This window comes from Macadamia integrifolia, chromosome 7 (assembly GCF_013358625.1).
Source record: "Macadamia integrifolia cultivar HAES 741 chromosome 7, SCU_Mint_v3, whole genome shotgun sequence".
Taxonomy (NCBI): Eukaryota; Viridiplantae; Streptophyta; class Magnoliopsida; order Proteales; family Proteaceae; genus Macadamia; species Macadamia integrifolia.
Genome location: NC_056563.1, coordinates 10,127,566 through 10,151,006, shown reverse-complemented (window position 1 = coordinate 10,151,006; position 23,441 = coordinate 10,127,566). Strand labels below are relative to the sequence as shown.

The window sequence follows — 23,441 nt, the reverse complement described above, 5'->3', positions numbered from 1 at the left end:
AAATAATAATAAATAAACATCCTTAATGATTGGATGAGACGAAATAAAAAAAATTAATAATAATAAATAAATAATATCTTTAAGGATACATCAGCTATGCCAATATCCTTGATGATTGAAAGAGACAAATTTTGTTAATGGTTTGGTTCAAACCATGGTTTGAACCAATCAATTTGAAAAAGGTGTAATATGTTACAAGTGAAAAAGAAAGATAATATAAGTATTTAAAAAGAGCAAGGGAGAAAGAGATTTAAAAATAAAAAAGTAGGGAAGTATTAGTAAAAAAAATAAAAGGTATGAGAGTTTTAGTAAATATAAACCAAGTGAAGAGAAATGATTGTAAATTTTCAAAAAAAAAAAAAAAAAAAAAAAGTGCCACGGTGAGGGAGAAAGCTTCATGAGCTGACCGCGGAGGAGGTACGCGGTACGCCTCCACTATCTTTCAATCTTCCTCTTCCTCTTCCTCTTCCTCGTCCTCGTCACATGAATTGACATTTCTGTCCTTATACGCATGGAACCGTTTTAGCGCTCATCATTGCTGCGCTCTATAAGTCCATATGCTGCGGCGTCGATGGTTGATCCCGAATTCCAGATTCTAGACAGAACAGGGATCAAAAGTTTAGACGGAACCTTTCTTGGTTGGGCTGTGCTGTGCTGCGGGACTTTGAGCAAGTGAAACCGCGTGGGTGGGATGAGTAACTACTGTTTTTACTAACTAAAATCTTTGCTTCTGTTCTCACTTCTCACGTCACCGGGGGAAAGCTCAACGCTATTGTTCTAATTTCTTTCCGTCGACTATATCCTTCTGATTCTGCAATCAACTATCAGGCCTGGATTGTCGTCTCTCAGAGAAAGTGAGAGAGGATGAACCGAAAGAAAGAGCCCTGCAGAAACTTTCAGCGTGGCAGGTAATGGTCATTTTTCTCCTTCTATCTTGTTATTACCTTCGTTTCTTGACGATTGAGTGGATAAGTGATTGGACGGATTCACTTCGAGTATGATTCTATGAAAACAGACTCATAAATACTTCTGCGCTACAAAAACCTGAATCGATTTCTATTCATCTTGTTTGCTTCAATAGACGCAATTCACTTACCTTAGTATCTTTACTTTTATCTAAAGCATACGGGGAAGATTCATACATGACCCCTAGATTCTGTTAATAGGCTAGTTTTTTTTTTCCCCAACAAACTAAAAATCTATTAATAGAAATCAGTTGGCAGGAGTTTCTCCGGCCAAGATAGGAAGGATGAATCGACCACACCCGTGAGAGACCAAACTTTGAAGCCCCTTTAGCTAAGAAATGGGCTTCTCTGTGGGGGTGGGGGGGGGGGGGACAAACAAAAATAACCACTGTAGAAAAGTGGGACAGTAAAACAACTATATCTTCAATAATCGTAGCTGATGTGGTTCAAAACTAAACTAACAAATGTAGAAGAGTTCAAAAATGACCACTTAATTCAAGGGTCAAAAAGGACCACTTAATTTCTAGGGGTCGCATGGGGACTCACTTAACTGCAAGAGGACCTCAGACTTAAATGGGGGACTCACTCCGCCCAAGAGTGGAACTCACTTGCCACAAGAAGTTACATTAGACTCAAATCCTTCTTCTTCTTTTTTTATTTAAACTTTTCATAATATAAATATATACAGGGGAAGAGATAACTTGCTGTAGGAATGGAGCCGTTGGAAATGTCTTGGAAATAATAGCAATAACAACTCAGCCTTATCCCAACTAAATGGGGTCGGTTACATGAATCTGATCAAAGATAGTAAAGTAGAAGTAAAAAGGGAAGGAACACTATACAAAAATAACTAAAATATCTCACCTTAGTGGGGTCAACTACATGGATTCTTGCCCTCCAATCAGACCTATTCAAGGTTATAATTGGGGCAAGACCTAAACTATGCATTTCTTTCCTCACTACTTCTCCTATGGTCATTTTAGGCCTGCTCCTAGCTCTTTTAGCTCATTCAATCTGAATTAGCTCACTCCTCCTTATTGGTGCATCCCTAGGCCTCCATTGAAAATGGCCATACCACCTTAAACAACTTCCTAGGAGCTTATCATGAATCGGGGCAATTCCCAAATCAGCTCTAATATGGTCATTCCTTATTTTATCATTCCTAGGTTTGCCACACATCCTCTCAACATCCTTATCTTTGCTACACATAGCTTATCTATATGACATTTCTTAAATGCTGCACGTCGGTCACACAACACTGAACACTTTGAACGCACCTCTCCACTTCATCCATCCCACTTTAATCCTCTGTGAAACATCATCCTGTTAGGGATATGCTCACACTCCTATAGTTGGTTTTGATGATAACAAACATATGAAGGTATGTCACAATTTTCCTTTAAGTATTGTTTTGTAGAGACTTCATATCAAAGATCGAATTTGGTGAATGAAACGAAGAAATGAAGATTGAAGTCATCAAATGAAGAGTATCAACAAGTTGGCATCAATGCTTGAAGAAGATATCATAAGAATTTAAGCTTAAAGACATGGAATTGCAAACAAGAAGAAAAGAAGATAAAGTGCCAAAGAATGGAAGATTCAAGTGAAGAAGAAGACCACTAGGATAGATTAAGTTACTTACAATGTAATTTGTAATTTCCACATACTTATATGCACTCACCTCATGCATGTGCATTACATCATATTAGAATGACCATAGAGCATGCCTTGACCAGGTATGGAAAGTCACTAAGTGGTGTGGAACACACAGTAACCTGACTTAAGGGTATTTTAGGGAATCTTAAGATTAGTATTAGGAGATGAATCTTTCATAGAAGCTGTAGGAAATTGAGTTGTGATTCTAACGCAACTGATCTCAAGTCAATCCAAGGTTGGACCGAAAAGTTAATGGTCAAAATACTGACGACTGGTCAGTATGACAGCATTCTGTCAAAACAGTCTGTCATGTTGGAGGTCGACCGGGGCTTACAATCTGTCATGTTGGAGGTCGACCGGCTGAAAGCCCCGGTCGACCGGACCTGTCCGAGACCATAGGCGGTCGACCGGCTGAAAATCCCGGTCGACCGGTGCCTGCCTGGAAGTGCCCCAACGGCTATTTTTTTGCCTACAACGGCTCTTGGCGGCGGTCGACCGGCTACCAATGGCGGTCGACCGGTGGACCCAGAATATGTCCGTTAGAGCCTGATTCCCTGCCTAAAATGCTTCACTAAGTTCACCTATAAATACCTCTAATACTACTCATTAATGAACAATAAAAATCCCAACTTTAGAGAAGCATTATTTGAGCATTAGAAGTGAGAATTGGTCTACACCATCTCTTGAGTTCAAGTTCTTCATTTTACATTCAAGAGGAACTCAAGACCATCTACAAGTCTTCATCTACATCTTGGCATTTACATTACAAGCATAAAGAAGACTTCAAAAGGTGCATTCATTCTATCATCATTGCATATTTTATTTGCACCACACCGGAGGTAATTCTCTTTTATTCCACTACTCCATTTTCTATTTTACATTAAGTCTAGACTGTACTTAGGCTTGTGTAAAGACTCTCTCATCCTTAAGAGATTATAAGGATCCTCTTATCCTTAAAAGAGTGTAAGGTGCCTCTCTACCTTAAAGGAGATTGTAAGGTGCCTCTCTACCTTAAAGGAGATTGTAAGGTGCATCTCTACCTGCAAAGGGGATTGTAAAGGTGCCTCTCTGCCTGTAAAGGAGATTTGTAAGGATACTCTTATCCGTGAAAAAGATTGTAAAGGTTTTCTTCCCTACCTATCGTACTGAAAGGGAGAACTAGTGGAATACTTTACAAGAGGATTCTTGTAGGGAGTGGACTAGACTCAGATTGAGTCGAACCACTATAAATCTTATGTTGTGTGATTGTGTCTATTTTATTTATTCCGCATCGTTTTTAATTTGCAATCACACTTGGGACCTATACATCGAAAAGAATTAATTTCCACTAGTATAACCTATTCACCCTCCCTCTAGGCTATTTCACATCCTATATATCAACTTCTTTATTTATGATTTACCCTAGATACCTAAAATGATCACTTTACGATAACTCTCTCTTCTCAATCTTCACCATTTCATTATCCCTTGAAATTTCAGGTTTAGCAGAGAACAAGAAAAAACCTCTTGACACAAAATGAAAAGGGCATCCTTGTCTAAGACCTTTCTAAGTATTACTTGGTAAAAAATGGACCCAATCACTTTAACCTAGTATGTGACAATGGTAACACAATGCATAATCTAATTAATCTAGATGTCATGAAATCCTAACTTATGAAGCATATTTTCTTAAAATGGCCATTCTACTTTGTCATATGCTCTACACGAGTCTAGCCTTAGGGCTGTATGATCCGTTTTACTTTTAGAGGACTTCATTTGATTGAATATTTCATGTGCGACAGACATTATCAAAAATGGCTCTAGAAGGAACAAAAGCACTTTGTTAGGGACTGATTAAACAGGTTAGTTTATGTTTAAGTCGATTAAGTAAGCATTTTATTATGATCTAGTAGATGAGAAAGCAAAGACACATAAGACGAAATTGACTTGATTCATACGTGTATTTTTGTTTAGGGATTGAAATAATTGTTGTCCTGTTAAACACCTTGAACATAAACCCTTAGAGGAGAAACCATTGCCCAAAATAAACAATATCAGTCCCTGCTACATTTCAGTCGGGTCGATAAAATTTGCCTGGCATACCATCCTGGACTGGAGCTTTGAAAGCCTCATTCTGAATGTGGCTTTCCTGATTTCAGTAGGGTGAGAAGTAAACAGAATATTCATTCTGAGTCTTAGAGATTTTGGGGCCACACATTCCATAAATTCACCTATACCTACTAGGTTGGAAGTAGCATAATTTTGAAATAAAAGAGGGATACTCCGGCAAAAAATTTGAATCTCGATTGTAAGCTCCCTTCTTGGCGAGGATAACAAAAGTTGCATTTCCTTTTCTATAACAGTGGGTGATGTGCTATTGAATTGAAATAAAAACCCTGTAATGATTCCACTGTTGCATGACAATCCATGGAATGGACTGATTAGTAATGCTGGAAATCATAGATGTAGAATCACTTTCTATCCATAGTCGCTTGCATCCATTTTCCTCGTCATATTGAATACCATTGTAAAATGCACTAAATTCTGCAAAAAAATTTGTATGCACACGAAGGTATTATTAAAAGTCCATCGGGATTCCGAAAAATGCCACCCACTGCAGCATGACCTGTTATACCCAAAGAATACCCATCAATATTTATTTTGCACTGTCCTTCCTCCGACATTCTCCATTTTACTAAAAAATAACGAGCCCAAGGCCCATTTCATCTATAAACTCAAAAATAACAAGCCCAAGGCCCATAGAAGCCAACCATGGGACAAAATAGTCGTCCGAGGCCCAATTGGACACCCTTAACTGCATCAATTTTCTAAATGTTGGAAAAAACTTGTTCTCGAGTTTTATAGTAAGGAAGAATCAACACCACTCAATCAATGTTGTCGAACACTTGCTTTGTCTTGATGGTGATCCGGCACATCTCATAAATATTAGCAACGATCTGCTTCATTACTTCCAAGATTTGTGGGGGAAGAAGAGAGTCAACCGTTTCGATCTCCTTATGAACAAGGTCAAGTTGTGTCTCTCCAACTGGAATATGTTCTTGGGGCTACACGTCTTCAATCAGACGGTTAATCAAATTCTTAGCTTCAATTAATATCTTTGCAAGAGGATCGAATTGGTAGGGTTGTATCCACATCATGAATCATGATCTTCTCATTTGTCTTTGTCGTAACTTGCGGTTCTTCCTATGGCTGGATTGCTAATGTTGCCTCTTTTGGCTTTGAGCAAACTTCGTCAACTGGTCCTCGAAGGCATACGTCTGACGTGCATTGAAAGGCTTTAGGGTGCACAAAAAGCTATCGTGAACAACTCAACCTTTCCACTCTTCCAACCATTGCCGCTTAATGATGCATTTGAAAGATTCAAATAGCTCACAATAAGAATCCTCGCAATATTGAGAAATTGAGAATTCAACGAAGACATCATCCTCAAGACTCAATGATGATCTTGTTGGTCTTTAATAATATCACCATAGACCGCGAGATGAAATTGTCACTCTACCCATTATCTTTGAGTAAAACAACAGTTTTTTCTGTTAGGCAAATGAACTTGAGTCTTGAAAGTGTCGGTATGCAATGAGAAAAAAAATCCTTACTATGGTCTCAAATGCAAGCAAGTCAGATGATCAAATTTGTGATCACATTTGAGATGAAGGAAGCAACTATGTTGTTAAGTGAAGAAATCAGATCGATGGAAGTGAAGAGAGATGAGATTGATCTTCTTGGGAGGAAGAAGAAAGAAAACATGTGGAAGAAGAGAAGGAGAAGAGAACATAAGAGAAGAGGAGAAGAAATTAGGTATGAGATACTAATCCCATATGTACTGCTCAACAACACCAAAACTCTTGAAGGGAAAACTCATATTTTTCTCCAAATCATCTCCAATTGATGGGAGGGTGTATTACATTACTAAATACTTTCCAAAATTCCAAAATTATTTAATAAAAGGACTCCTAATTACTCTCTTAAACTGACTTAAGTAAATAGACTTAAAATAGAACTCTTAAAAGCTACTGAGTATCCTAATCTAACTCAAATACTTAACTACTAATCCTATGTATTAATTTTATTCCCACCTTATAGACTTAGAAATTAGGCTCATTATATCAATAAACCCAATAATAACAAGCCCAAGGCCCCATAGAACTGAACCTTGGGCCAAAATAAATTCTTTTAAGGCCCAATTGGTCTAATTGGACACTTTTAACTGCATCACCGAAATGTAACCTTGTGTTACATCAACAAATCCAATACGAGTTGTGGACTTGTGGGTTAAAAAATTAAGAAAAAATAGTATGAAAGTATTTCTTTTCCTATGGTAGTTTATTTTGGCACAACATCTATTTACTTTCTTTTGGGTGAATAATTTAATTCATTACCAAAGGAGAAAAATATACAAGCCACTAGCAAGAAGGGGGGAGAAGAAGGGAGACAAACAAGGATCTCAATGAGAATCCTGGGTCCTGGTCACAGAGCTAGGTTGCTCCAAGGAAGTTACAATATGATCATTTCTAGCGGAGGGGCAATTGGAGGAGACTTTTGAGATCTTAGCTTTGATATAAAAAAATATGGAGCTCCAAATCTTTCCAAGAGGCCGAGAGTTGGAGGTCCATTTTTTGTGATTCCTCTCCATCTAGATCTGATTGATGGTTGCACAGAAGGCGAGCTTGCCCACGAAGTCACAGACGGCCTTTCCCTGGAATGTCATGTCCATCCAGATCCATTCCCTGTGGAAAAGGAGATTTCTTTTTGAAGAAGGCTAGCACTTGGAGAGGACTAAACTCTAGATGGAAGAGGAGACAAGGCATGCAAAGAAGAGGTGCTTTATGTCCTCTGGCTCTGATCCACAAAGATAACAAAGCGGGGAGACAGGGATCCTTCTGTGAATGAGGAAGGCCTAAGTGGGGAGGCAATTTGTGAAAACTCTTCAGGCCATGAAGCTTTTCCTAAGAATATGATGCTTGAACCAGATAAGCTTGTGCCAAAGGGAGAAAGGGCTTTGAGTTCGGACATAATCCCAAGCAGCCTTTGCATAAAAAATCCCGCTGGGGAATGGGTCCAAGGAAGAGTGTTGCACCTTGAGTGGCCAGAAGAGGGAAACACAGGCAAAGCATTCTAAATATCTTCCTTCTGCGGAGAGGAGCTCGGAGGGGGACACTAAGATCTGAATGACATTATATCAACAACCTTAGCGAGCCTTGGAAGACCAGAACTATAAATGCTTCGGGCACTGAGAACATGAGCTAGGATCCCTATAGGGTGCCAGAGGTCAAGCCATAAATAAGTGGAGGATCCATCACCTATCTAAGAGGAAATAGCTCTAGAGGCCAAGGTTCGGAGAGAGATCATCTTGTGCCAAACCCATGAAGCATCTGAGGGAGAGCGCACAGACCAAAAGTGTCATTCTTAAGCATATTTGAGTAAATCCAGTCCACCCAGATATTTTTCTTCTTAGAAATCACTTTCCATATCAACTTTAGAATGCCAGCACAGTTAACATCCTTGATACGTCTCAAGCCCAATCCTCCTTCCTTTTTGGGCAGACAGATTGCGGCCCAGCTTATGGGACGAAGAAATTTAGAAGATTCGCATCCTTTCCAAAGGAAGGCATTAAAGATAGATTCCAATTTTGAATAGATGGATTTGTGAAACCCATAGATACCAGACCAGTAGATGTAGGAGGCTTGGAGAATGGATCTAATGAGCTCAAGGTGCCCAACAAAAGAAAGAAGCTTGCCTTTCCATAGTTGAAGGCGCTTTCTGATGAGATCCAACATGGGAGAGCAATGGTGAGCTGTGAGCCTTGCTGGAATTAGAGGTAGCCCCAAATACCTGACAGGAAGAGACCCAGATTGAACCCCGTTTTCTTGAGGAAGAAGACCTTTGTAGCATCTGGAATCCCAGAGAGGAATATGAGAGATTTCCTTGGTTGATGCTAAGACCAGATATTGATGCAAAGAGGTCTAGGCAAAGCATAATAGAATCAATAGAGGGGGCATTAGCTTTGGAAAAGATCATCAAATCATCAGCAAAAGTTAGGTGGGTGAGCCTTAAAGCTTTGCATTTATGGATGGGGGCAATAAGATTTTGATCCGAGCCAGCTTGCAAACTTCTGGATAGAACTTCCATACCAAGGCAAAATAAATAAGGCAAAAGAGGGCATCCCTGTCTAATTCCTGCAAAGGGAGAGAAGAAACCAGCCGAGGTACCATTGAACAAGACTGAGGGGAGGCAATGCAATAAAAAATCCAGTTTATGAATGTGGGAGGAAAGCCTATCTTGCTGAGGACAGAAATGATAAAGTCCCATCTCAGGGAGTCAAAAGCTTTGTAAACATCAATTTTCACGAGAGCAGCTGGGTGGTGGTCCTTCCTAGCAAAACCTTTTACAATCTCATGACAAAGGAGAATGTTGTCTCCTATGCTTCTTCCCAGGATGAAAGCTGATTGATTGTCACTGACAAGGGAGTCAATCACTTTTTTGAGCCTGTTGGAAAGGATCTTGGCAATAAACGTGTAAATGAGATTGCATAGAGAAATTGGCCTAAAGTCATTTATGGTGATGGCTCCCTCATGCTTGGGGATGATGCAAAGAAAGGTGTGATTGATGCCCTTGATCTAACTTGGATTGAAGAAGAAGCTTTTGACTGCCTTGATTAGATCCTCTTTGATGATATCCCATGTAACTTTGAAGAAGCCCATACTAAATCAATCAGGGCCAGGGGCTTTGTTTAGAAAGGATAGCGGATGTGATTTCCTCATCCATGGGGATTGACCAAAGCATTTGGGCCATGTTGGTTGGGACAAATTTGTTGAAATGACCTTCCTGAATAGGGGGAGCACAAGGAAGAGGAGGGTTGAACAGATGCTTTAAGTGGTTCACAGCCATCTCTTGAATCTCATCTACTTTGGAGACTTGGGTACCATCAGGGGAAATAAGCTTGGTGATGGAGTTGTAGTTGTTTCTAGCCTTCAAGGAGCAATGAAAGTATGATGAGTTTGAGTCTCCAAGCTCCAACCAAGTGATTCTAGACTTTTGTCTTAAGAAGCTCTCTTCCTGAGACAAAAGGTTTAAAAGCTTTGCAGATTCCAAAGAGGGGTTCTAGTAGTTGGCTTGAAGCTGAACTAGGATGGTGGAGAGCCTATTCCTGCAATCGGCAACAAGAGAAGAGATGTTCCTGAAAATGTTAGCATTCTAAAGCTTAAGATCAGCTTTGACATTTCTAAGCTTCCTGGCCAAAGCAATAAGAGGGGAAGAATGGGCTTGGACAGGCTTGAGCCAAGCAGTTTGGACAGGCTTGGGCCAAGCAGTTTGGACAATTGACAGGAATTCAGGGTGAGAAGATCACATATCAAAAAATTTAAAAGGCTTGGGACCAAAGGAGGTGTAGGGATGGATTAGGATGGAAATGGGGTTGTGATTAGAAGAAGATGGAGGCATGGGAAGAGGGGAAAGAGGAGAGCCAAGCTTCATTGACTAGCATCTTGTCCAGCTTACAAGCAATTCTGGAGGATCCAGTTCTTTTGTTGTTCCATGTGAATTTATGCCAGACCAGCGAAGATCATCAATCCCAATATCCCCAATGCAGTCATTAGCATCCATATTGGAAGGGTTCAAATGACCACCACCCTGCTTTTCATAGGAGAAGCGGACCACATTGAAGTCTCCGTATATTCCCCAGAGACGGGACCCAACCTGGGCAGCTAAGTTGCGAAGATCGTTCCAAAGAGTGTCTCTGTACAACACACGGTTGGAGGCATAAATGGCAAAAAAATGAGAGAGAAACTACTAGTTGGGTCAGAAATGGAAAAGTGCAGGAGCTGAGAGGCTGCAGAGATAAGGGAAATTGAAAAATTTTGCAGGGTCCCAAAGGAGGCAGATACGCCCATTTGGGTGTTGGGAATGGTTAGAGAAGTGAGACCAACCAGGGGCAATGGATGAGATAATACGAGAGACAGAGAGCTCTTTAATGTGAGTTTCCAACAAACAGCAGAAGGTAGGCTTGATTTCTTTGAGGAGAAGGCGGACAATGGTTTGCTTCGTAGGGGAATTTAGGCCCCTGTGATTCCACACCAGGCCGTGAGACATCAGGGAATCAGAGAGGGGGCAGCGCAAGCTCCACAATGGAGGAGCTGACAGGGGCAATAGTGGGACGGGACTTCCTTCGCCTCTGGTAGGATCTGGGGGAAGGAAACAACTACAGGGGCTGGAACAACAATAGATTTGGAGTAGGGGGCCTTTTGGGTCTTCTGGAAGCAACAACGCCTTTCTTCAGGTTCCCAGGAGAAGTGGGCGAAGAAGACAGGTTTAAAAGAAGTCGGCGGGTCAGGGTCAGGGTCACGGAGTTGGCTAAGGATGGAGAAGAGAGGTTCTATGTGACGATGGTGTTGGGCTCAGAAATGGACTGAATAGGAGTGGGGTGGGTTGTGATGCTCTGAGGGGCGATGTCGATGTGCTCAGAAGTGGGCTCAAGGGAGGTGGGGTGGGCTGAGATAATAGTAGGTAAGTGGTATTGGCTTGAGTCATCAGTCGAGCATGGAGTAGAGTTGGATGGGCCCAATAGAGGGAGTTGGTCAAGCAGTGATGTTTGGGAGTTGATTGGCACGTGGCCCAGCTCCAAGGGGCACCTGGCCGAAGAGTAACGACAAAAGGGGGTTTTTCCATTCGTTTCACATTTAACCAAAGGCTGGGCGACGTCACCATAAGTAGCAGAACTTAGGGGATCCTCGCCAGAGTCTTCAGAGGATGAGGAGTCTTCGTCAGAGGACAAATCTGATGAAGAGTTCTCTTCATCAAAGGAAGAAGCTGTAGAGGAGCTGTCGGCGGTTACAGGATCAACCAACGACTCGATAGAGGGGACAGCGACAGGAGCCAATGTGATGGGGTTTGCATCATCTCCCCTCTCCCCTCTCCCCTCTTAGACGCCAGGATCAAGAAACGGTTTTGACCAATGGCAAAGGGTCAATAGTGACCATTGGATGTTGGGAAGCGTCAGGTTGAGAGGATCGAAGGCAGTTTTGGCGCCTGGAGAGTTTCCTGCCTCTCGCCGACGGAGGCTGGAAAGGCCGATGATCGGTATCAATCATAACAGAGCATTCCCGAAAAGAGAAGGGGCCAGGAGGTTGCACTAGATTCTCATCCTCAGAAGCCAGTCTCGAAGGAGTAGGGCGACAAACTGAAGTATCATATCCAAAAACGCAGTAGAGGCACTGGGGCGGGAGCCAGTCGTAACCGATGGGTTGCTGGAAGAGATGATCATCCCCATCCTGAACATCGATGATGGAAGGCAAAGTGACAAGGGTAAGAACTTCCACACAGATCCTGGAGTACGCCAATCTGTCCTTCGGATTAGTTCTAGCGTCAGTGCAAAGAGGAGTACCAAGGACTAAGCCAATTCTGCTCAAGCCTTCAGAGCACCAAAAATGGAGGGGGAGACTAGGCAACGTGATCCAGAGAGGGATAGTAGAGAAATCAACACGATTAAGCAAGAGCCGGTGGTTCCAAGGGCGAAGGAAAATGGGTTTTCTCCCAGTTAACCAAGGGCTACCTTCCAGGCAGCGAGCCTTATCATTCTCATTAGAGAAGTTAAACAAGAAGAACCCATGGTCCATCAAAAAAGTCTCGATCGTGCCAGCGGGCTTCTATTGTTTTAGCAAGGACATCTTAACCAAGTGGAAGGGAGGTCTCTTCCCGAGGAAGTGGCTGGTAAGGGACTTAGACCAGCAGACAGCTTTAGAGCCAAGGGCATCGGCAGGACACCTGGCAATAGTGAGTCTCCCACCGAGGTAGAGGAGATAAAATGGAGGGGCAGTCCACCAGCAGGGAGGGAGACCGAATGCTTGAAAGGGGTGTTCCAGGCATTTTTCAGCAGGGAGGGGGGGGACGAGGGAAGGGAGGTAGGTAGGAATGGCGGCGGACAAAGGAGGGGGGTAGGGGAGGGGAGCCTCCCAGCAGGGGGAGAAGCCATGGAGTGCCAAATATGCAACATCTATTTACTTACTCAAAAGGCTCATGAAAAGATTTAGAGCTTGCAAGAAGGATATGCTTTTTGTCTTTATTGACCTAGAAAAAGCATATGATAAAGTCCCTTGAGCATTTATATGGGATGTTTCTCGAGAGGAGAAGAGTGTCAAGTAAATATGTGGATATAATTAAAAATATCTATGAGGGCGTGATGACTAGTGTGAGAACTGTGGGAGGTCAAAGCAATGATTTCCCAATTACAATTGGGCTACATTAAGTATCAACTTTAAGCCTTTATTTGTTTGCACTCATCATGGATGATTTAACTAGAAATATTCAAGATGAGGTTCCGTGGTGTTTGCTCTTTGTTGATGATATTGTTTTGGTTGATGAGACAAAAGCAGGGATTAAGCTACGTTGGAGTTATGGAGATCAATATTGGAATTGAGAGGTTTTAAGATAAGTAGAACGAAGATGCAGTATATGATGTGTAACTTTACTTACACTACGATAGACAACTAAATGGTGAAAACTAGGGGTGTAAGTTTGGGCCTTTTGGCTTGAACCCACCTTGGTCCGCCTTGAGCTCGAACAAGTCTTGGTCTAAGATTTCTAGCCCTGAGGGTAGGTTAGGGTTGGAAAGTTCTGACCCTAAGTCAGGGTCGGGCTGGGCCAGGGTTGAGGCCTCGAGTTGAGCCCAGCCCCGCCCAGCTTGACCCTGGCTCAGGGTCAGAACTTTCCAACCTTAACCTATCCTTAGGGCTAGAAATCTTAGACCAGGCCTTGTTGGGGCTTAAGGCTGTAAAGATGTCAACCCAACCCAGCTCATACTTATGTTTGGCTTCGCTTGAAAACTAATTAGGTTTAAGTTGCACTTGGCTGGTCAAGAACAGTGGGCCAAATTTTTTCCTTGATTACTTGTCTCACAAACAAGGTTTAAAGTATCGCACCGTATCAATACTTTCAAGGGAGCCTAAAAGCCTAACTTTACATTATTGTACAGGTTAAAATCAAAGATAGAAAGAGATTTCACAAATTCTCAAGAACTTGATCTGTGTTTATCATTGTTTTTATACCTTTTTATTTATTTTTGTTATAAATTGATAGATTTAGGTAAAACTAACCCACCCATTTGTTTGTTTGTTTTTTCAAACTAACCAAGTTCTATTGCTTAGGGAAAATTATCTGTAGTAGATCTACATCAGATCTACTGTGAGTGGGAGAGACATTACCATAACTATTTGACTGGGGTCAATATTGTACTTATGTTTGGTTGGTGCACAACATCATCCTAATCGCTCATATTTCTGAATACCCTTCCAGCTATGAGTTTGAACCTGCCGGAGACTCTTCAGTCTTCATTGCATTAGACTATTACTACATGTAAGGAATTAGATTATTACTACATTTAAGAAACGTCATCATTCATAACAATTTCAATTGAATGCACTTATCTATTATATGATGTTCTCCATTTTAGTGTTTATGCATAATACATGTTAAATAATTCTTATTTATACTATTTTTTGCTCCAAAAGTGTATTTCCAAGCGTATCTCTGGTCCGATACATCTCTCAAAATCACCCAACCGATACAATATGTGATGCCAATACTTTAAACCTTGCCCGCAATTACATGTGTATATGCATCTGATACATTTGGTATGCAAATTGATTTTCCACTGAGGGCAATTCCACACCATACTTATGTTTTCAATTACTAAGATTTTCTAGGCCAGTTCCTGGAAAACTTGGTTGGTTTGTAGTTTTTGCCTTATCTATCTCAGCTTTTAATATGGTGTAACTTTTAATTTTCTAAACGAGACCCTGTATTATGCTTAATATTTTCTTTCCTCTTTCCAGTTGTCAATATGGTGACAGGTGTAAGTTTCTCCATGTGAATCAGCAACAGACGAAACCTAATCCATTTGGTTTTGGGACTGGTTCACAGTTTCAGCAAACAAATCAGCAACAGCAAAAGTCCAACCCTTTTGGATTTGGAGTGCAGAACAACTCGAAGCCAAAAGGAGACTCTGATTTTGGTTCAAAATATCAGAATCAATTCAAGGTTTGTAATGATATATACATCCCTAGCATATAAAATACCCTAGATTGTCAATTAAAGCAAAGGTTTCCTTCTGGTATACCCGATTATTATAGTTTATATGTGATGTCCTCAAGTCTCATCAGATGTCTTATTTTCATGTTTGGTAGTTTCATGAGCTAATGGATCTAGGATACATAAACTTTCACCTGTTTTTCATTTTCATTAAAGAGTTTGGCATACATGATACATCTTGTCTGTTGTTTGTAATCATGTGTTCTGGGATCAGCCATTTGAAAACAAGTGGACTCGTTCATCAAGTGTACCTGCTGCAAACCCTAGTTCTCGGCAAGCTGACAACCAGTCCCAGGCTCCCCATAAGTGAGTCCTCTAGTTATAGAAAATACTCGCATGCTCGCTTCTGTTTGCAGTTCTGTAACTTATTCCTGATTCTCTCTCTCTCACATTGTGTGTGGAACTCAAGATTACTCATTAAAGAATTTTGCATTTCACTGATGTCTAGGTGTACAGATTCCGAGTCATGCAAACGTCAAATTGTCGAAGATTTTGACAATGAGAGACCACTTTGGAAGCTTACCTGCTATGGCCATTCTAAATAGTATGTTTTATATAACAGGGGTGGGGGGAGGGGTAACTATTATTTTTCTGTCAACTCCAGTTGTGGGAGAAAGTGTAATATATTTTACTCCATTCTCTTCTATCTCCAAGAGGGAATCATGATGGCTAAATCTCGAGTTAATTTCTTTGCAGTGGCCCATGCGACATTGTTGGTGACATTAGCTATGAAGAATTGCGAGCGGAAGCATATAAGGATGCCAAGCAGGGGTTAAGCTTGCAATCAATTGTAAGAAGATTTACACAAATACAATTTCTTCTATTTCTATTGATGCTTAGGTAATGAGTACCAACTTTTTCATGAAAAACACCTTGAGGTCACTTAATGTAGTGTAAATCATGATATCATATATCAAACTTTTATACTTCTTCGGTAATGAATGAGAAGTCTCCTTAGTTTGGCTTAAAACACATGATTCGGGGCTTGGATTGAATAATCAAGGACAATATTTTGTGAAATGGTTTAATCACCAAGTTAAAGCCAGGAGACCTCATGCAGGACAAACATAGCCTGAGGGTATGAACCTATCAGTTAGTAATAATCTACACCAAGAAGAGGGCCAAAAATTGAGATTACAGAAAAAAACTTGAGAATATTCAGAAAGCTTAACACTAAGATAAAATGCTGGTCGGTTCTACTCAGAGTTTCTTTTGACTGGAAAGGAAATTTTTATCAATTAAAAGAAACAGAACTGCAAGTAATACACATAACATTACAGAAGGTAAAGTATATATAAGAAATTGTACTCCTACTATATCAGGTGCCCCAATGTAGTCCACTGGCTGCCGCCAAGATCTTCACTTTTATATACCCTCAAACTTCATGGCCACATGTGCAGTCCACTGAATTGTTACTAGTCTCACAGCATTGATATGCTTCTTGTTTTTTTTTTTTTTTTTAATCGAAGATCATCCTATTTTTTTCTCCTTCCAAATGCTCTCCATTGCACTGGGTAAGAAATCAGATTCTAAACAACTGAGCCTGCCAGTAGAAAATTATCTCTCTGGTTGGTTGTTTCATCTGGTGCTTGCACTGGAGGAGGGGGTGTTTCCAATCCAAACCAAATAGGCCTAAATAGTGCATCCATAGCAATCTCACACTCCAAAAAAAAAATTATAGAGGTTTCTTTTGCGCTGCAACATAAGTTTTTTGGCAGGCTAGCAAAAACTCTCTTCTTGAATTGTTCCAGGATAGAGAAAGCTTGATGAAAGATTAAGTCAAAATTAACCCTAATTCTAGTGATCAATAAATGAATCCACCCAACATGAATATATCCAACTCTTTAAAAATGATGAAACTCTAGGGGTCAGCATGGGGCAAGGGACAAAACCATTGTCTCCCCACTAACTAACAGGATCAAAACCAACCGGAATTCATATATAAGAACACAAATTTAATATGAACAGTACACATTCAATCGACAATAGACAATTCAGTGGCAGTCTTAATTTAGTTTATTTAGGGACTTGATAGTTCAACTATGATCCTTTGCAAATAATTAGTGTTTGTATCAATTAGTCAACAGAAAAAATAGTAAAACACTCAAAACTTGGCTATTGTGCAATTTTGAAAACTGGTTAAGAGAATCAATTTTAAGATGTAGGCTAACAGCAATAAATCAACAATTGCCTCTAGGTGTTTTTGTTGTACTCTGATCAGGGTTTAAAGTATCGGTCCGTATCGTACCGTATCGGCCCTTACCGATACGATATGGACCGATACGATACATGAAAATTTTAAAACCCCTTTGTATTGATAAATATCTTACGATACACACCGATACGCACCGATACACCACCGATACACCACCGATACTCACCAATACTCTATAAAAAATTCAAAATCGAAGTGAAATGTACATTTCGGTATGTATCAGTACGTGTTGGTATGTACCGGTATATATCGATACGTATCAGTGTGTATCGGTATGTATGACCGATACGTACCGATATGGTCATAAAATGGCCAAAATGGGTAATTTTTTAGAAAAATAATTTTTTGAGGTGTTTTTGTTTCAAAGTTGCTGCCAACCATTTTTTTCTCTAACTAAAGTGGAAATCAAGGTTGAGAACAAGGATTTTACATTTATGGGACAACTACAAACCGTGGATTCTTAGTGCGAATTCAAGGATTAAAGTATCGATATCGGTCGGTCAAAATTAAGATACGTATCGGAGGGTATCGTATCGTATCGGAGATACGCTAAAGATACTCACATAAATGGATAGGGAACACATTTTTATATACTTTTGCATAAAAAAATAGTTAAAAAAAGCTATATATAACATGTAGAATGCATAAATACTTAAGTAGAGGGTATCGTATTAATAGACAAATATATTGAGTTGAAAATGTTCAAAATGATGAGGTTTCTTATAGTTTTTTCTTTCCTCATTGCCATTGCCACTATGATGAGTGCCATGAAGAGTGTCGTGGTGGTTCAAATCCTAGGCTAGGACCTTCTTCTTCAATAGGAGCAACTAAGATGATGTTCTGCACTTGTCGAATATAGGCACAATATTTACCCCAGTTGAAATATTTATGGTAGTGGGTCTCCCATTCATTGTAGAATCTTCTGTACTACTCAGGAGTGGCCAATGTTGGTCCTGCATAAGTCCCATATCCATAGCCTGAAGAAGCACCTGAAGATACATGGTGTCCATGTCTGGATGAGGAACCAACATGATCTGAACTTTTGTACTGCTTTGGATTGGCAAATGATTGTCCTGCATAAGTCCCATATCCATAGCTTGAAGATGCGTCTGAAGATACATGATGTCCATGTCCGGATGAGGAACCAACGGGATCTGAACTAATGCTCATTGACTCCATGTTACTCATCAATGCATCAGTAGCACTCGGATTGTGGGTAGGCGACTTTAGTTGTGTGCGAGCACCATAATGACTATCTTGGGTTGCATGTGTAAATGCAGCCTCCTCTGTGAAATGTACTGGTACATAAGTTTGGCCACCACCACCACCACCACCACCACCACCATCACCACCACTGCCACCACCATCACCACCATCGTCATCATCATCATCATCCTTGTCTTGGTCATCATCATCACTATCTGGTTGAGTTACACCATCCTTGTCTTGTTTAAACCATTCACTTCCACATTATTTCCTTCAATCTACCATTTGAGTCTCCAAAAAGGTGTGTGAATCAAAAAGGAAGAAAGAAGAGAAATATATAAAACTGTTGGTAAAATGGTAAGAGAGTTTGAAGTGTTTGTTTCAAACAAAAAAGACACATTCCACACTTAAGTAGCCGTATCGTGCCGTATCGTACCGTATCGGTACGATACTGTATGATATAGTGCGATACGTATCGATACTCAGGAATTTTTAGGTTTTCAAAAGTTTGTATTGTGGAGTATCGTACGTATCGGTACTGATAGTGACGGCACGATTCGATACTACCGATACACCGATACACAAAGAGGGGTAAAAAATTCCTTGTAGCATATCGGTATGTATCGTGCCGATGCCTACCGATACCGATAAGTATCGGCCGAAACGGAATGATACGCATCGATACTTAAAACCATGAGTGCGATACTCTCAATTTACTGTTTATGCATAATACATGTTATTTATAGCTTTTTTTAACTATTTTTTTATGCAAAAGTGTATAAAAAAGTGTTTCTTATCCATTTATGTGCGTATCTTAGCGTATCTCCGATACGATACGATACGATACGATACCCTCCGATACGTATCTTAATTTTGGCCGACCGATACGGCGATCGATACCGATACTTTAATCCTTGTCGTAGGACTTTAGGATCGGATGAAGTCCCAATTGAAGTGTGGAAGAGCTTGGGACTATGTGGGATATCTTGGCTGACCAAGCACTTTTATAATATTCTAAGCACTAGAAAGATACCAGATGAATGGGGGAGAAGCATTGTAATTCCAATCTACAAAAACAAGGGTGATATACGGAGCTGCAATAACTATAAACGTATAAAGCTTATGAGTCATACAATAAAACAATGGGAGAAGGTTATCGAAGCCCACTTGAGAAGAGAAACTAATATTTTAGGGAACCAGTTTGGTTTTATGCCAGGTAGATCCATGATAGAGGCAATTTACCTACTAAGGAGACTCATGGAGAAATCTAGAGCCTACAAGATGGACTTCCATATGGTCTTAGAAAAATCCTACAACAGAAACCCCAGAGAGTTAATTTGGCATATTTTAGAGGAGAAAGGAGTGTCAAGTAGATATGTGAATATAATTAAAGACATGTATGAGGGTGTGGTGACTAGTGTGAGAACCGTGGGAGGCCAAGGTAGGGAGTTCTTGATTTCTATTGGGTTGCATCAAGGTTCTGCTTTAAGCCCTTATTTAGTTTATGCTTATCATGGATGGCTGAACCAAGAACATCTATGGGGATGTTCCGTGGTGTATGCTTTTTGCCAATGATATTGTTCTTGTGGACGAGACAGTTACAAGGATTAACGATAAGTTGAAGTTAAAGAGATCTACCCGGGAGTCAAGAGGTCATAAAATTAGTAGAACGAAGACGGAGTATATAATGTGTAATTTTGCCACACAAGGACAGATAACAAACTGGTGAGAGATTCCGTAAAGGGATTGTTTTAGGTATTTGGGGTCCATCATACACAAGGAAGGTGATATAGAAGATGATGTTTCCAACAGAGTTAAAGTGGAAGATGAAGTGGAGAGGGGCATTTGGGGTGTTGTGTGATCGACGTATTCCTTTAAAGCTTAAAGGAAAATTCTACAGGACTATGGTAAGACCGGGTGTAATGTATGGGGTGGAGTATTTGGTAGTCAAGAAGTGTGACATTGATCAGCTGAGCGTAGCAGAGATGAGGATGTTGAGATGGATGTGTGGAAAAACTAGGAGAGATAGGATAAGGAATGACCATGTTAGACATGATCTGGGAGTAGCCCCGATTCAAGACAAGCTCTGAGAATGTCGTTTAAGGTGGTATGAATATGTCTAGAGACCTAGGGATGCCCAGTGAGGAGGAGTGACCAGATCCAGATGGAAGGAGCAAAAAGAGGTAGGGGTAGGCCTAAAATGACCACTGAGGATGTTGTAAGAAAAGATATGCAGAGACTAGGTCTTGACTCTAGTTTGATCTCAAACAGAGCTGTTTGGAGGGCAAAGATTCATGTTTCCAAATGATTGTAGGTGGGATGTTCTTGTGGTGCCCTTTTTATTTATTTTTTAATCGTGGATCCATGTAGCCGGCCCCATCTAGTTGGGGAAAGGCTAAGTTGTTATTGTTGTTGTTGTTGTAGTGATCATGGGAATATCAGGATTAGTTGCCTAGGATGCTGACCTGATTGGTAGCTTTAATCTCCCCAATGGCCTGCATCAAAGCTCTGAAACGAACATGTTAACCGCTGGGTGACTGTTACTTTGCCAAATTCTGACTCTCATTATGTTTAGAATTAACACCAAGTAGAAAGTTATAATTTGACTTGATATAGAACAATCAACTATCCATGAGCATCATGTTTCTGTTTCTTCCTTTTGAATCTTCAGAGTTCTAGTCAATATGTACATCTTGCATTCTCTAAAGCAGGCCAAAATGCTGACCAATCTCATGATCAAGGAGATGTTGATGGGATATAGGAATCCTGACTATAATTTCCAAGTAGCCACGGCAATACCAACCTTGTTTGAGTCCCATTTGAGTCCCACCACCTTTTGTGCTGTCATGCTTCCAAATGGATTTCACCCAGGATTGGAGTTTCATTGCTGAACTTCCATGGATCCATATTCCATTGTGCTAATAGCCTAACAGTGCTCTCTTTCCTTTCTCAAAGACCTAGTCCCAAAACCTCTTAATCTTCTTGGCTTATGCATGAAATTTTCCTTAACAGAGTTAAGCATGTGTCTCTTCTCCTCCCTTAAAATGCATCTACTTCTTGGACTATGCCTCAAATAATTTATTTAAGATAAGCTCTTCCATTAAAAAAAAAATGAAGGAAAAATAAAAAGATTGCATGTCTTCTGAGCTGTTCAGATCAAATTTATGCTTTTGAAAGTTGTTCAGATCAAATTTATGCTTTAGAAAGTTGAGCCCTAAGTGGTTCATGGCATGTCAGATCGACATTATACCATCAGATTTTCTTGTTGAATTGCTTAAGAATTTTACTGCCTGATGTTGGTCAATATGTCTTAGGTCTTATCTTTCCAACTGGTCTTTTGTAGACTGCAGCATACTCTATGCAGCCACATTACCCCGCCCACAGCAACCAGTGGGTCACTCTGAATGCTCTTCACCAGCAGGGAATACTAGTGAATTAAACGTTGAAGCTTAAGACCTTAGTATCTCAAAACACCTTTGACCTAATAAGTGGTATCGGCCATAGTTTCAGTTGGAATGTTTATTTTTTTTCGTGTTTACTCATTTTATGATTTATGTGCATAATAAAAGCTTGAACAGTGCAAGTCTTGTCAGTATATTTAATTCCCTTATTCAGTATGTCTTGATTAGAATTTGTTGTACAATTTGATGGATTTATTGGCTGGGATCATGCACTTCAATTAAACCTAAGAGAACCTGTTGTTGGCTGCCTTTGCAGGTTGAAAGAGAAAGGAATTTACTGAATTCAAAATTGATTGAATTTGAGAACTTACGTCGTAATCCCTATGTGATATCTTCGAATTCTACTTCCACTGGGGCAAGCTCATTTTCTGGAATCAATTCAAATGCATCTGTCTCGACTGCTCCAAATAGTGGACCTCCTTCACTCTCACGTTTTAGTCAACTGGGCCCGTCACTTAATCTGGGAGGTAGCAGCTGGTAAGGTTCCGTTTGTACACAAATTCTCAATGGGCTATGGTTGAAATTGGAGAGGTATTAAATTATTCATATATACATGTTTTATCATATACTCATAATACTTGAAGGCCAGTTGTGTATTCTGCAGCTTCCATCTCAAAAAAGCATTACAACAACAACAAACTAAGCCTTATCCCAACTTAATGGGGTCGGCTACTAGGTCAAAAAAGCATTAACTTAAATAATTTATGTAAAGCATTTGTTTTCAGGTCTCCTGTGTCATCTACCAATGCTTTTGGGCAATCAATTTCTTTCCAGACGCCAGGACTTGGGATGGACAATTTGACATTTGGTAGCAAAGGTATTAAACTGATCATTTGAAAGTTTGAAACTTATGTAAGCAGGCTGCATAGCTTCTGATTGGCATCTATGTTGCAGAATCTTTTGGGAATCAACAGCCTATGCAGGCATTTTCAAGTGCCGCCGCAACCTTCGATATTCCGAACATCAGCAGCAGTAACTTTGGTGATGGAAGCGGCCCATTTCATGTTTCTTCACCAATGCCAGCACAGTTTCCCAATCATATTACTAATGAGTCAAAGAAACTTCCAAATGGGGGTAGCTTTTCTGCTAATGTGGTTGGACTAGCATCCATGGATACTCATTCTGTGTAAGTCCTTCATTGAAAGTGTCTTTTTTATAGGAAAGAATACATAATCATATAGATTGTATAGAAAAAGTCCTATTGGAAGTATAAGATGAAATATTTTCACTTGAAATGGTATTTTCTGATCTTCCTTCAGTTAAGTTGGATTATGGTTTGCTGATTGCCGTTTGCTGTCCACTTTTTGCGCTTCGGTTGGTTTGAGGCACAGTGATACATATGCAGTATTTGCCTGTCTCTAGAATGGAATTTAACATTTGTTTACCATTGATTTTGCATCCTGTTTCTGCAGGGACAGCAAGAAAATAGAGGCCATTGCTGGCGATGGAAGTATTTGGCTAAAAGACTGGAAACCTGGGGAGGTAAAAGAAATAGAATCCATATAGATAGGGGACAGAAATTGCTTTATGTTCTAAAATGGCCTTATCCTCTAATATATGCTGGTGACACCAAAATCTTGGTTTTTTTGGTGTCACAAGAGTATGTGTTCCTTGGGGGTTATATTATAATGGCCATTAGTTTATTATTTTTAAGCTTTTTTTTATCTTGGTTCGGATCTCCTGAATGGTCTTTCTTTCTGCAGATTCCAGAAGAAGAACCTCCACAACAGTTCATATTTCCAGATTCTAATGAATCCATTCTGAAAAGATGATGAAAATGATATTGACTGCTGGATGAAGGCAGTACCTGCTCCCGGGGAGCTTGAATTTGTTGGTGGCTTTTTTTTTTTTTTGGGGGGG

At 40.2% G+C, this 23,441-nt stretch overlaps 1 protein-coding gene across 1 annotated transcript; it reads left to right on the top strand.

Annotated features, from left to right (window-relative positions):
- The first annotated feature begins 570 nt into the window (after positions 1 to 570).
- LOC122084648 (zinc finger CCCH domain-containing protein 46) lies at positions 571 to 23,434 on the top strand. The gene is made up of 10 exons (XM_042653063.1): positions 571 to 908; positions 14,444 to 14,648; positions 14,914 to 15,005; positions 15,148 to 15,243; positions 15,396 to 15,489; positions 21,838 to 22,058; positions 22,307 to 22,398; positions 22,476 to 22,707; positions 22,994 to 23,063; positions 23,285 to 23,434. The coding sequence occupies exons 1-10, from the start codon at positions 865 to 867 to the stop codon at positions 23,351 to 23,353; spliced, it is 1,215 nt and encodes a 404-aa protein (XP_042508997.1). The 5' UTR covers positions 571 to 864; the 3' UTR covers positions 23,354 to 23,434.
- Positions 23,435 to 23,441: the final 7 nt, after the last annotated feature.

Excerpts from the sequence above, each read along its gene's own strand:
- LOC122084648 (XM_042653063.1), top strand. The coding sequence starts at position 865 with ATGAACCGAAAGAAAGAGCCCTGCAGAAACTTTCAGCGTGGCAG. Across the intron at positions 909-14,443 it reads AGAAACTTTCAGCGTGGCAG|TTGTCAATATGGTGACAGGT; the intron begins GTAATGGTCATT and ends TCCTCTTTCCAG. Across the intron at positions 23,064-23,284 it reads AAGACTGGAAACCTGGGGAG|ATTCCAGAAGAAGAACCTCC; the intron begins GTAAAAGAAATA and ends TTCTTTCTGCAG.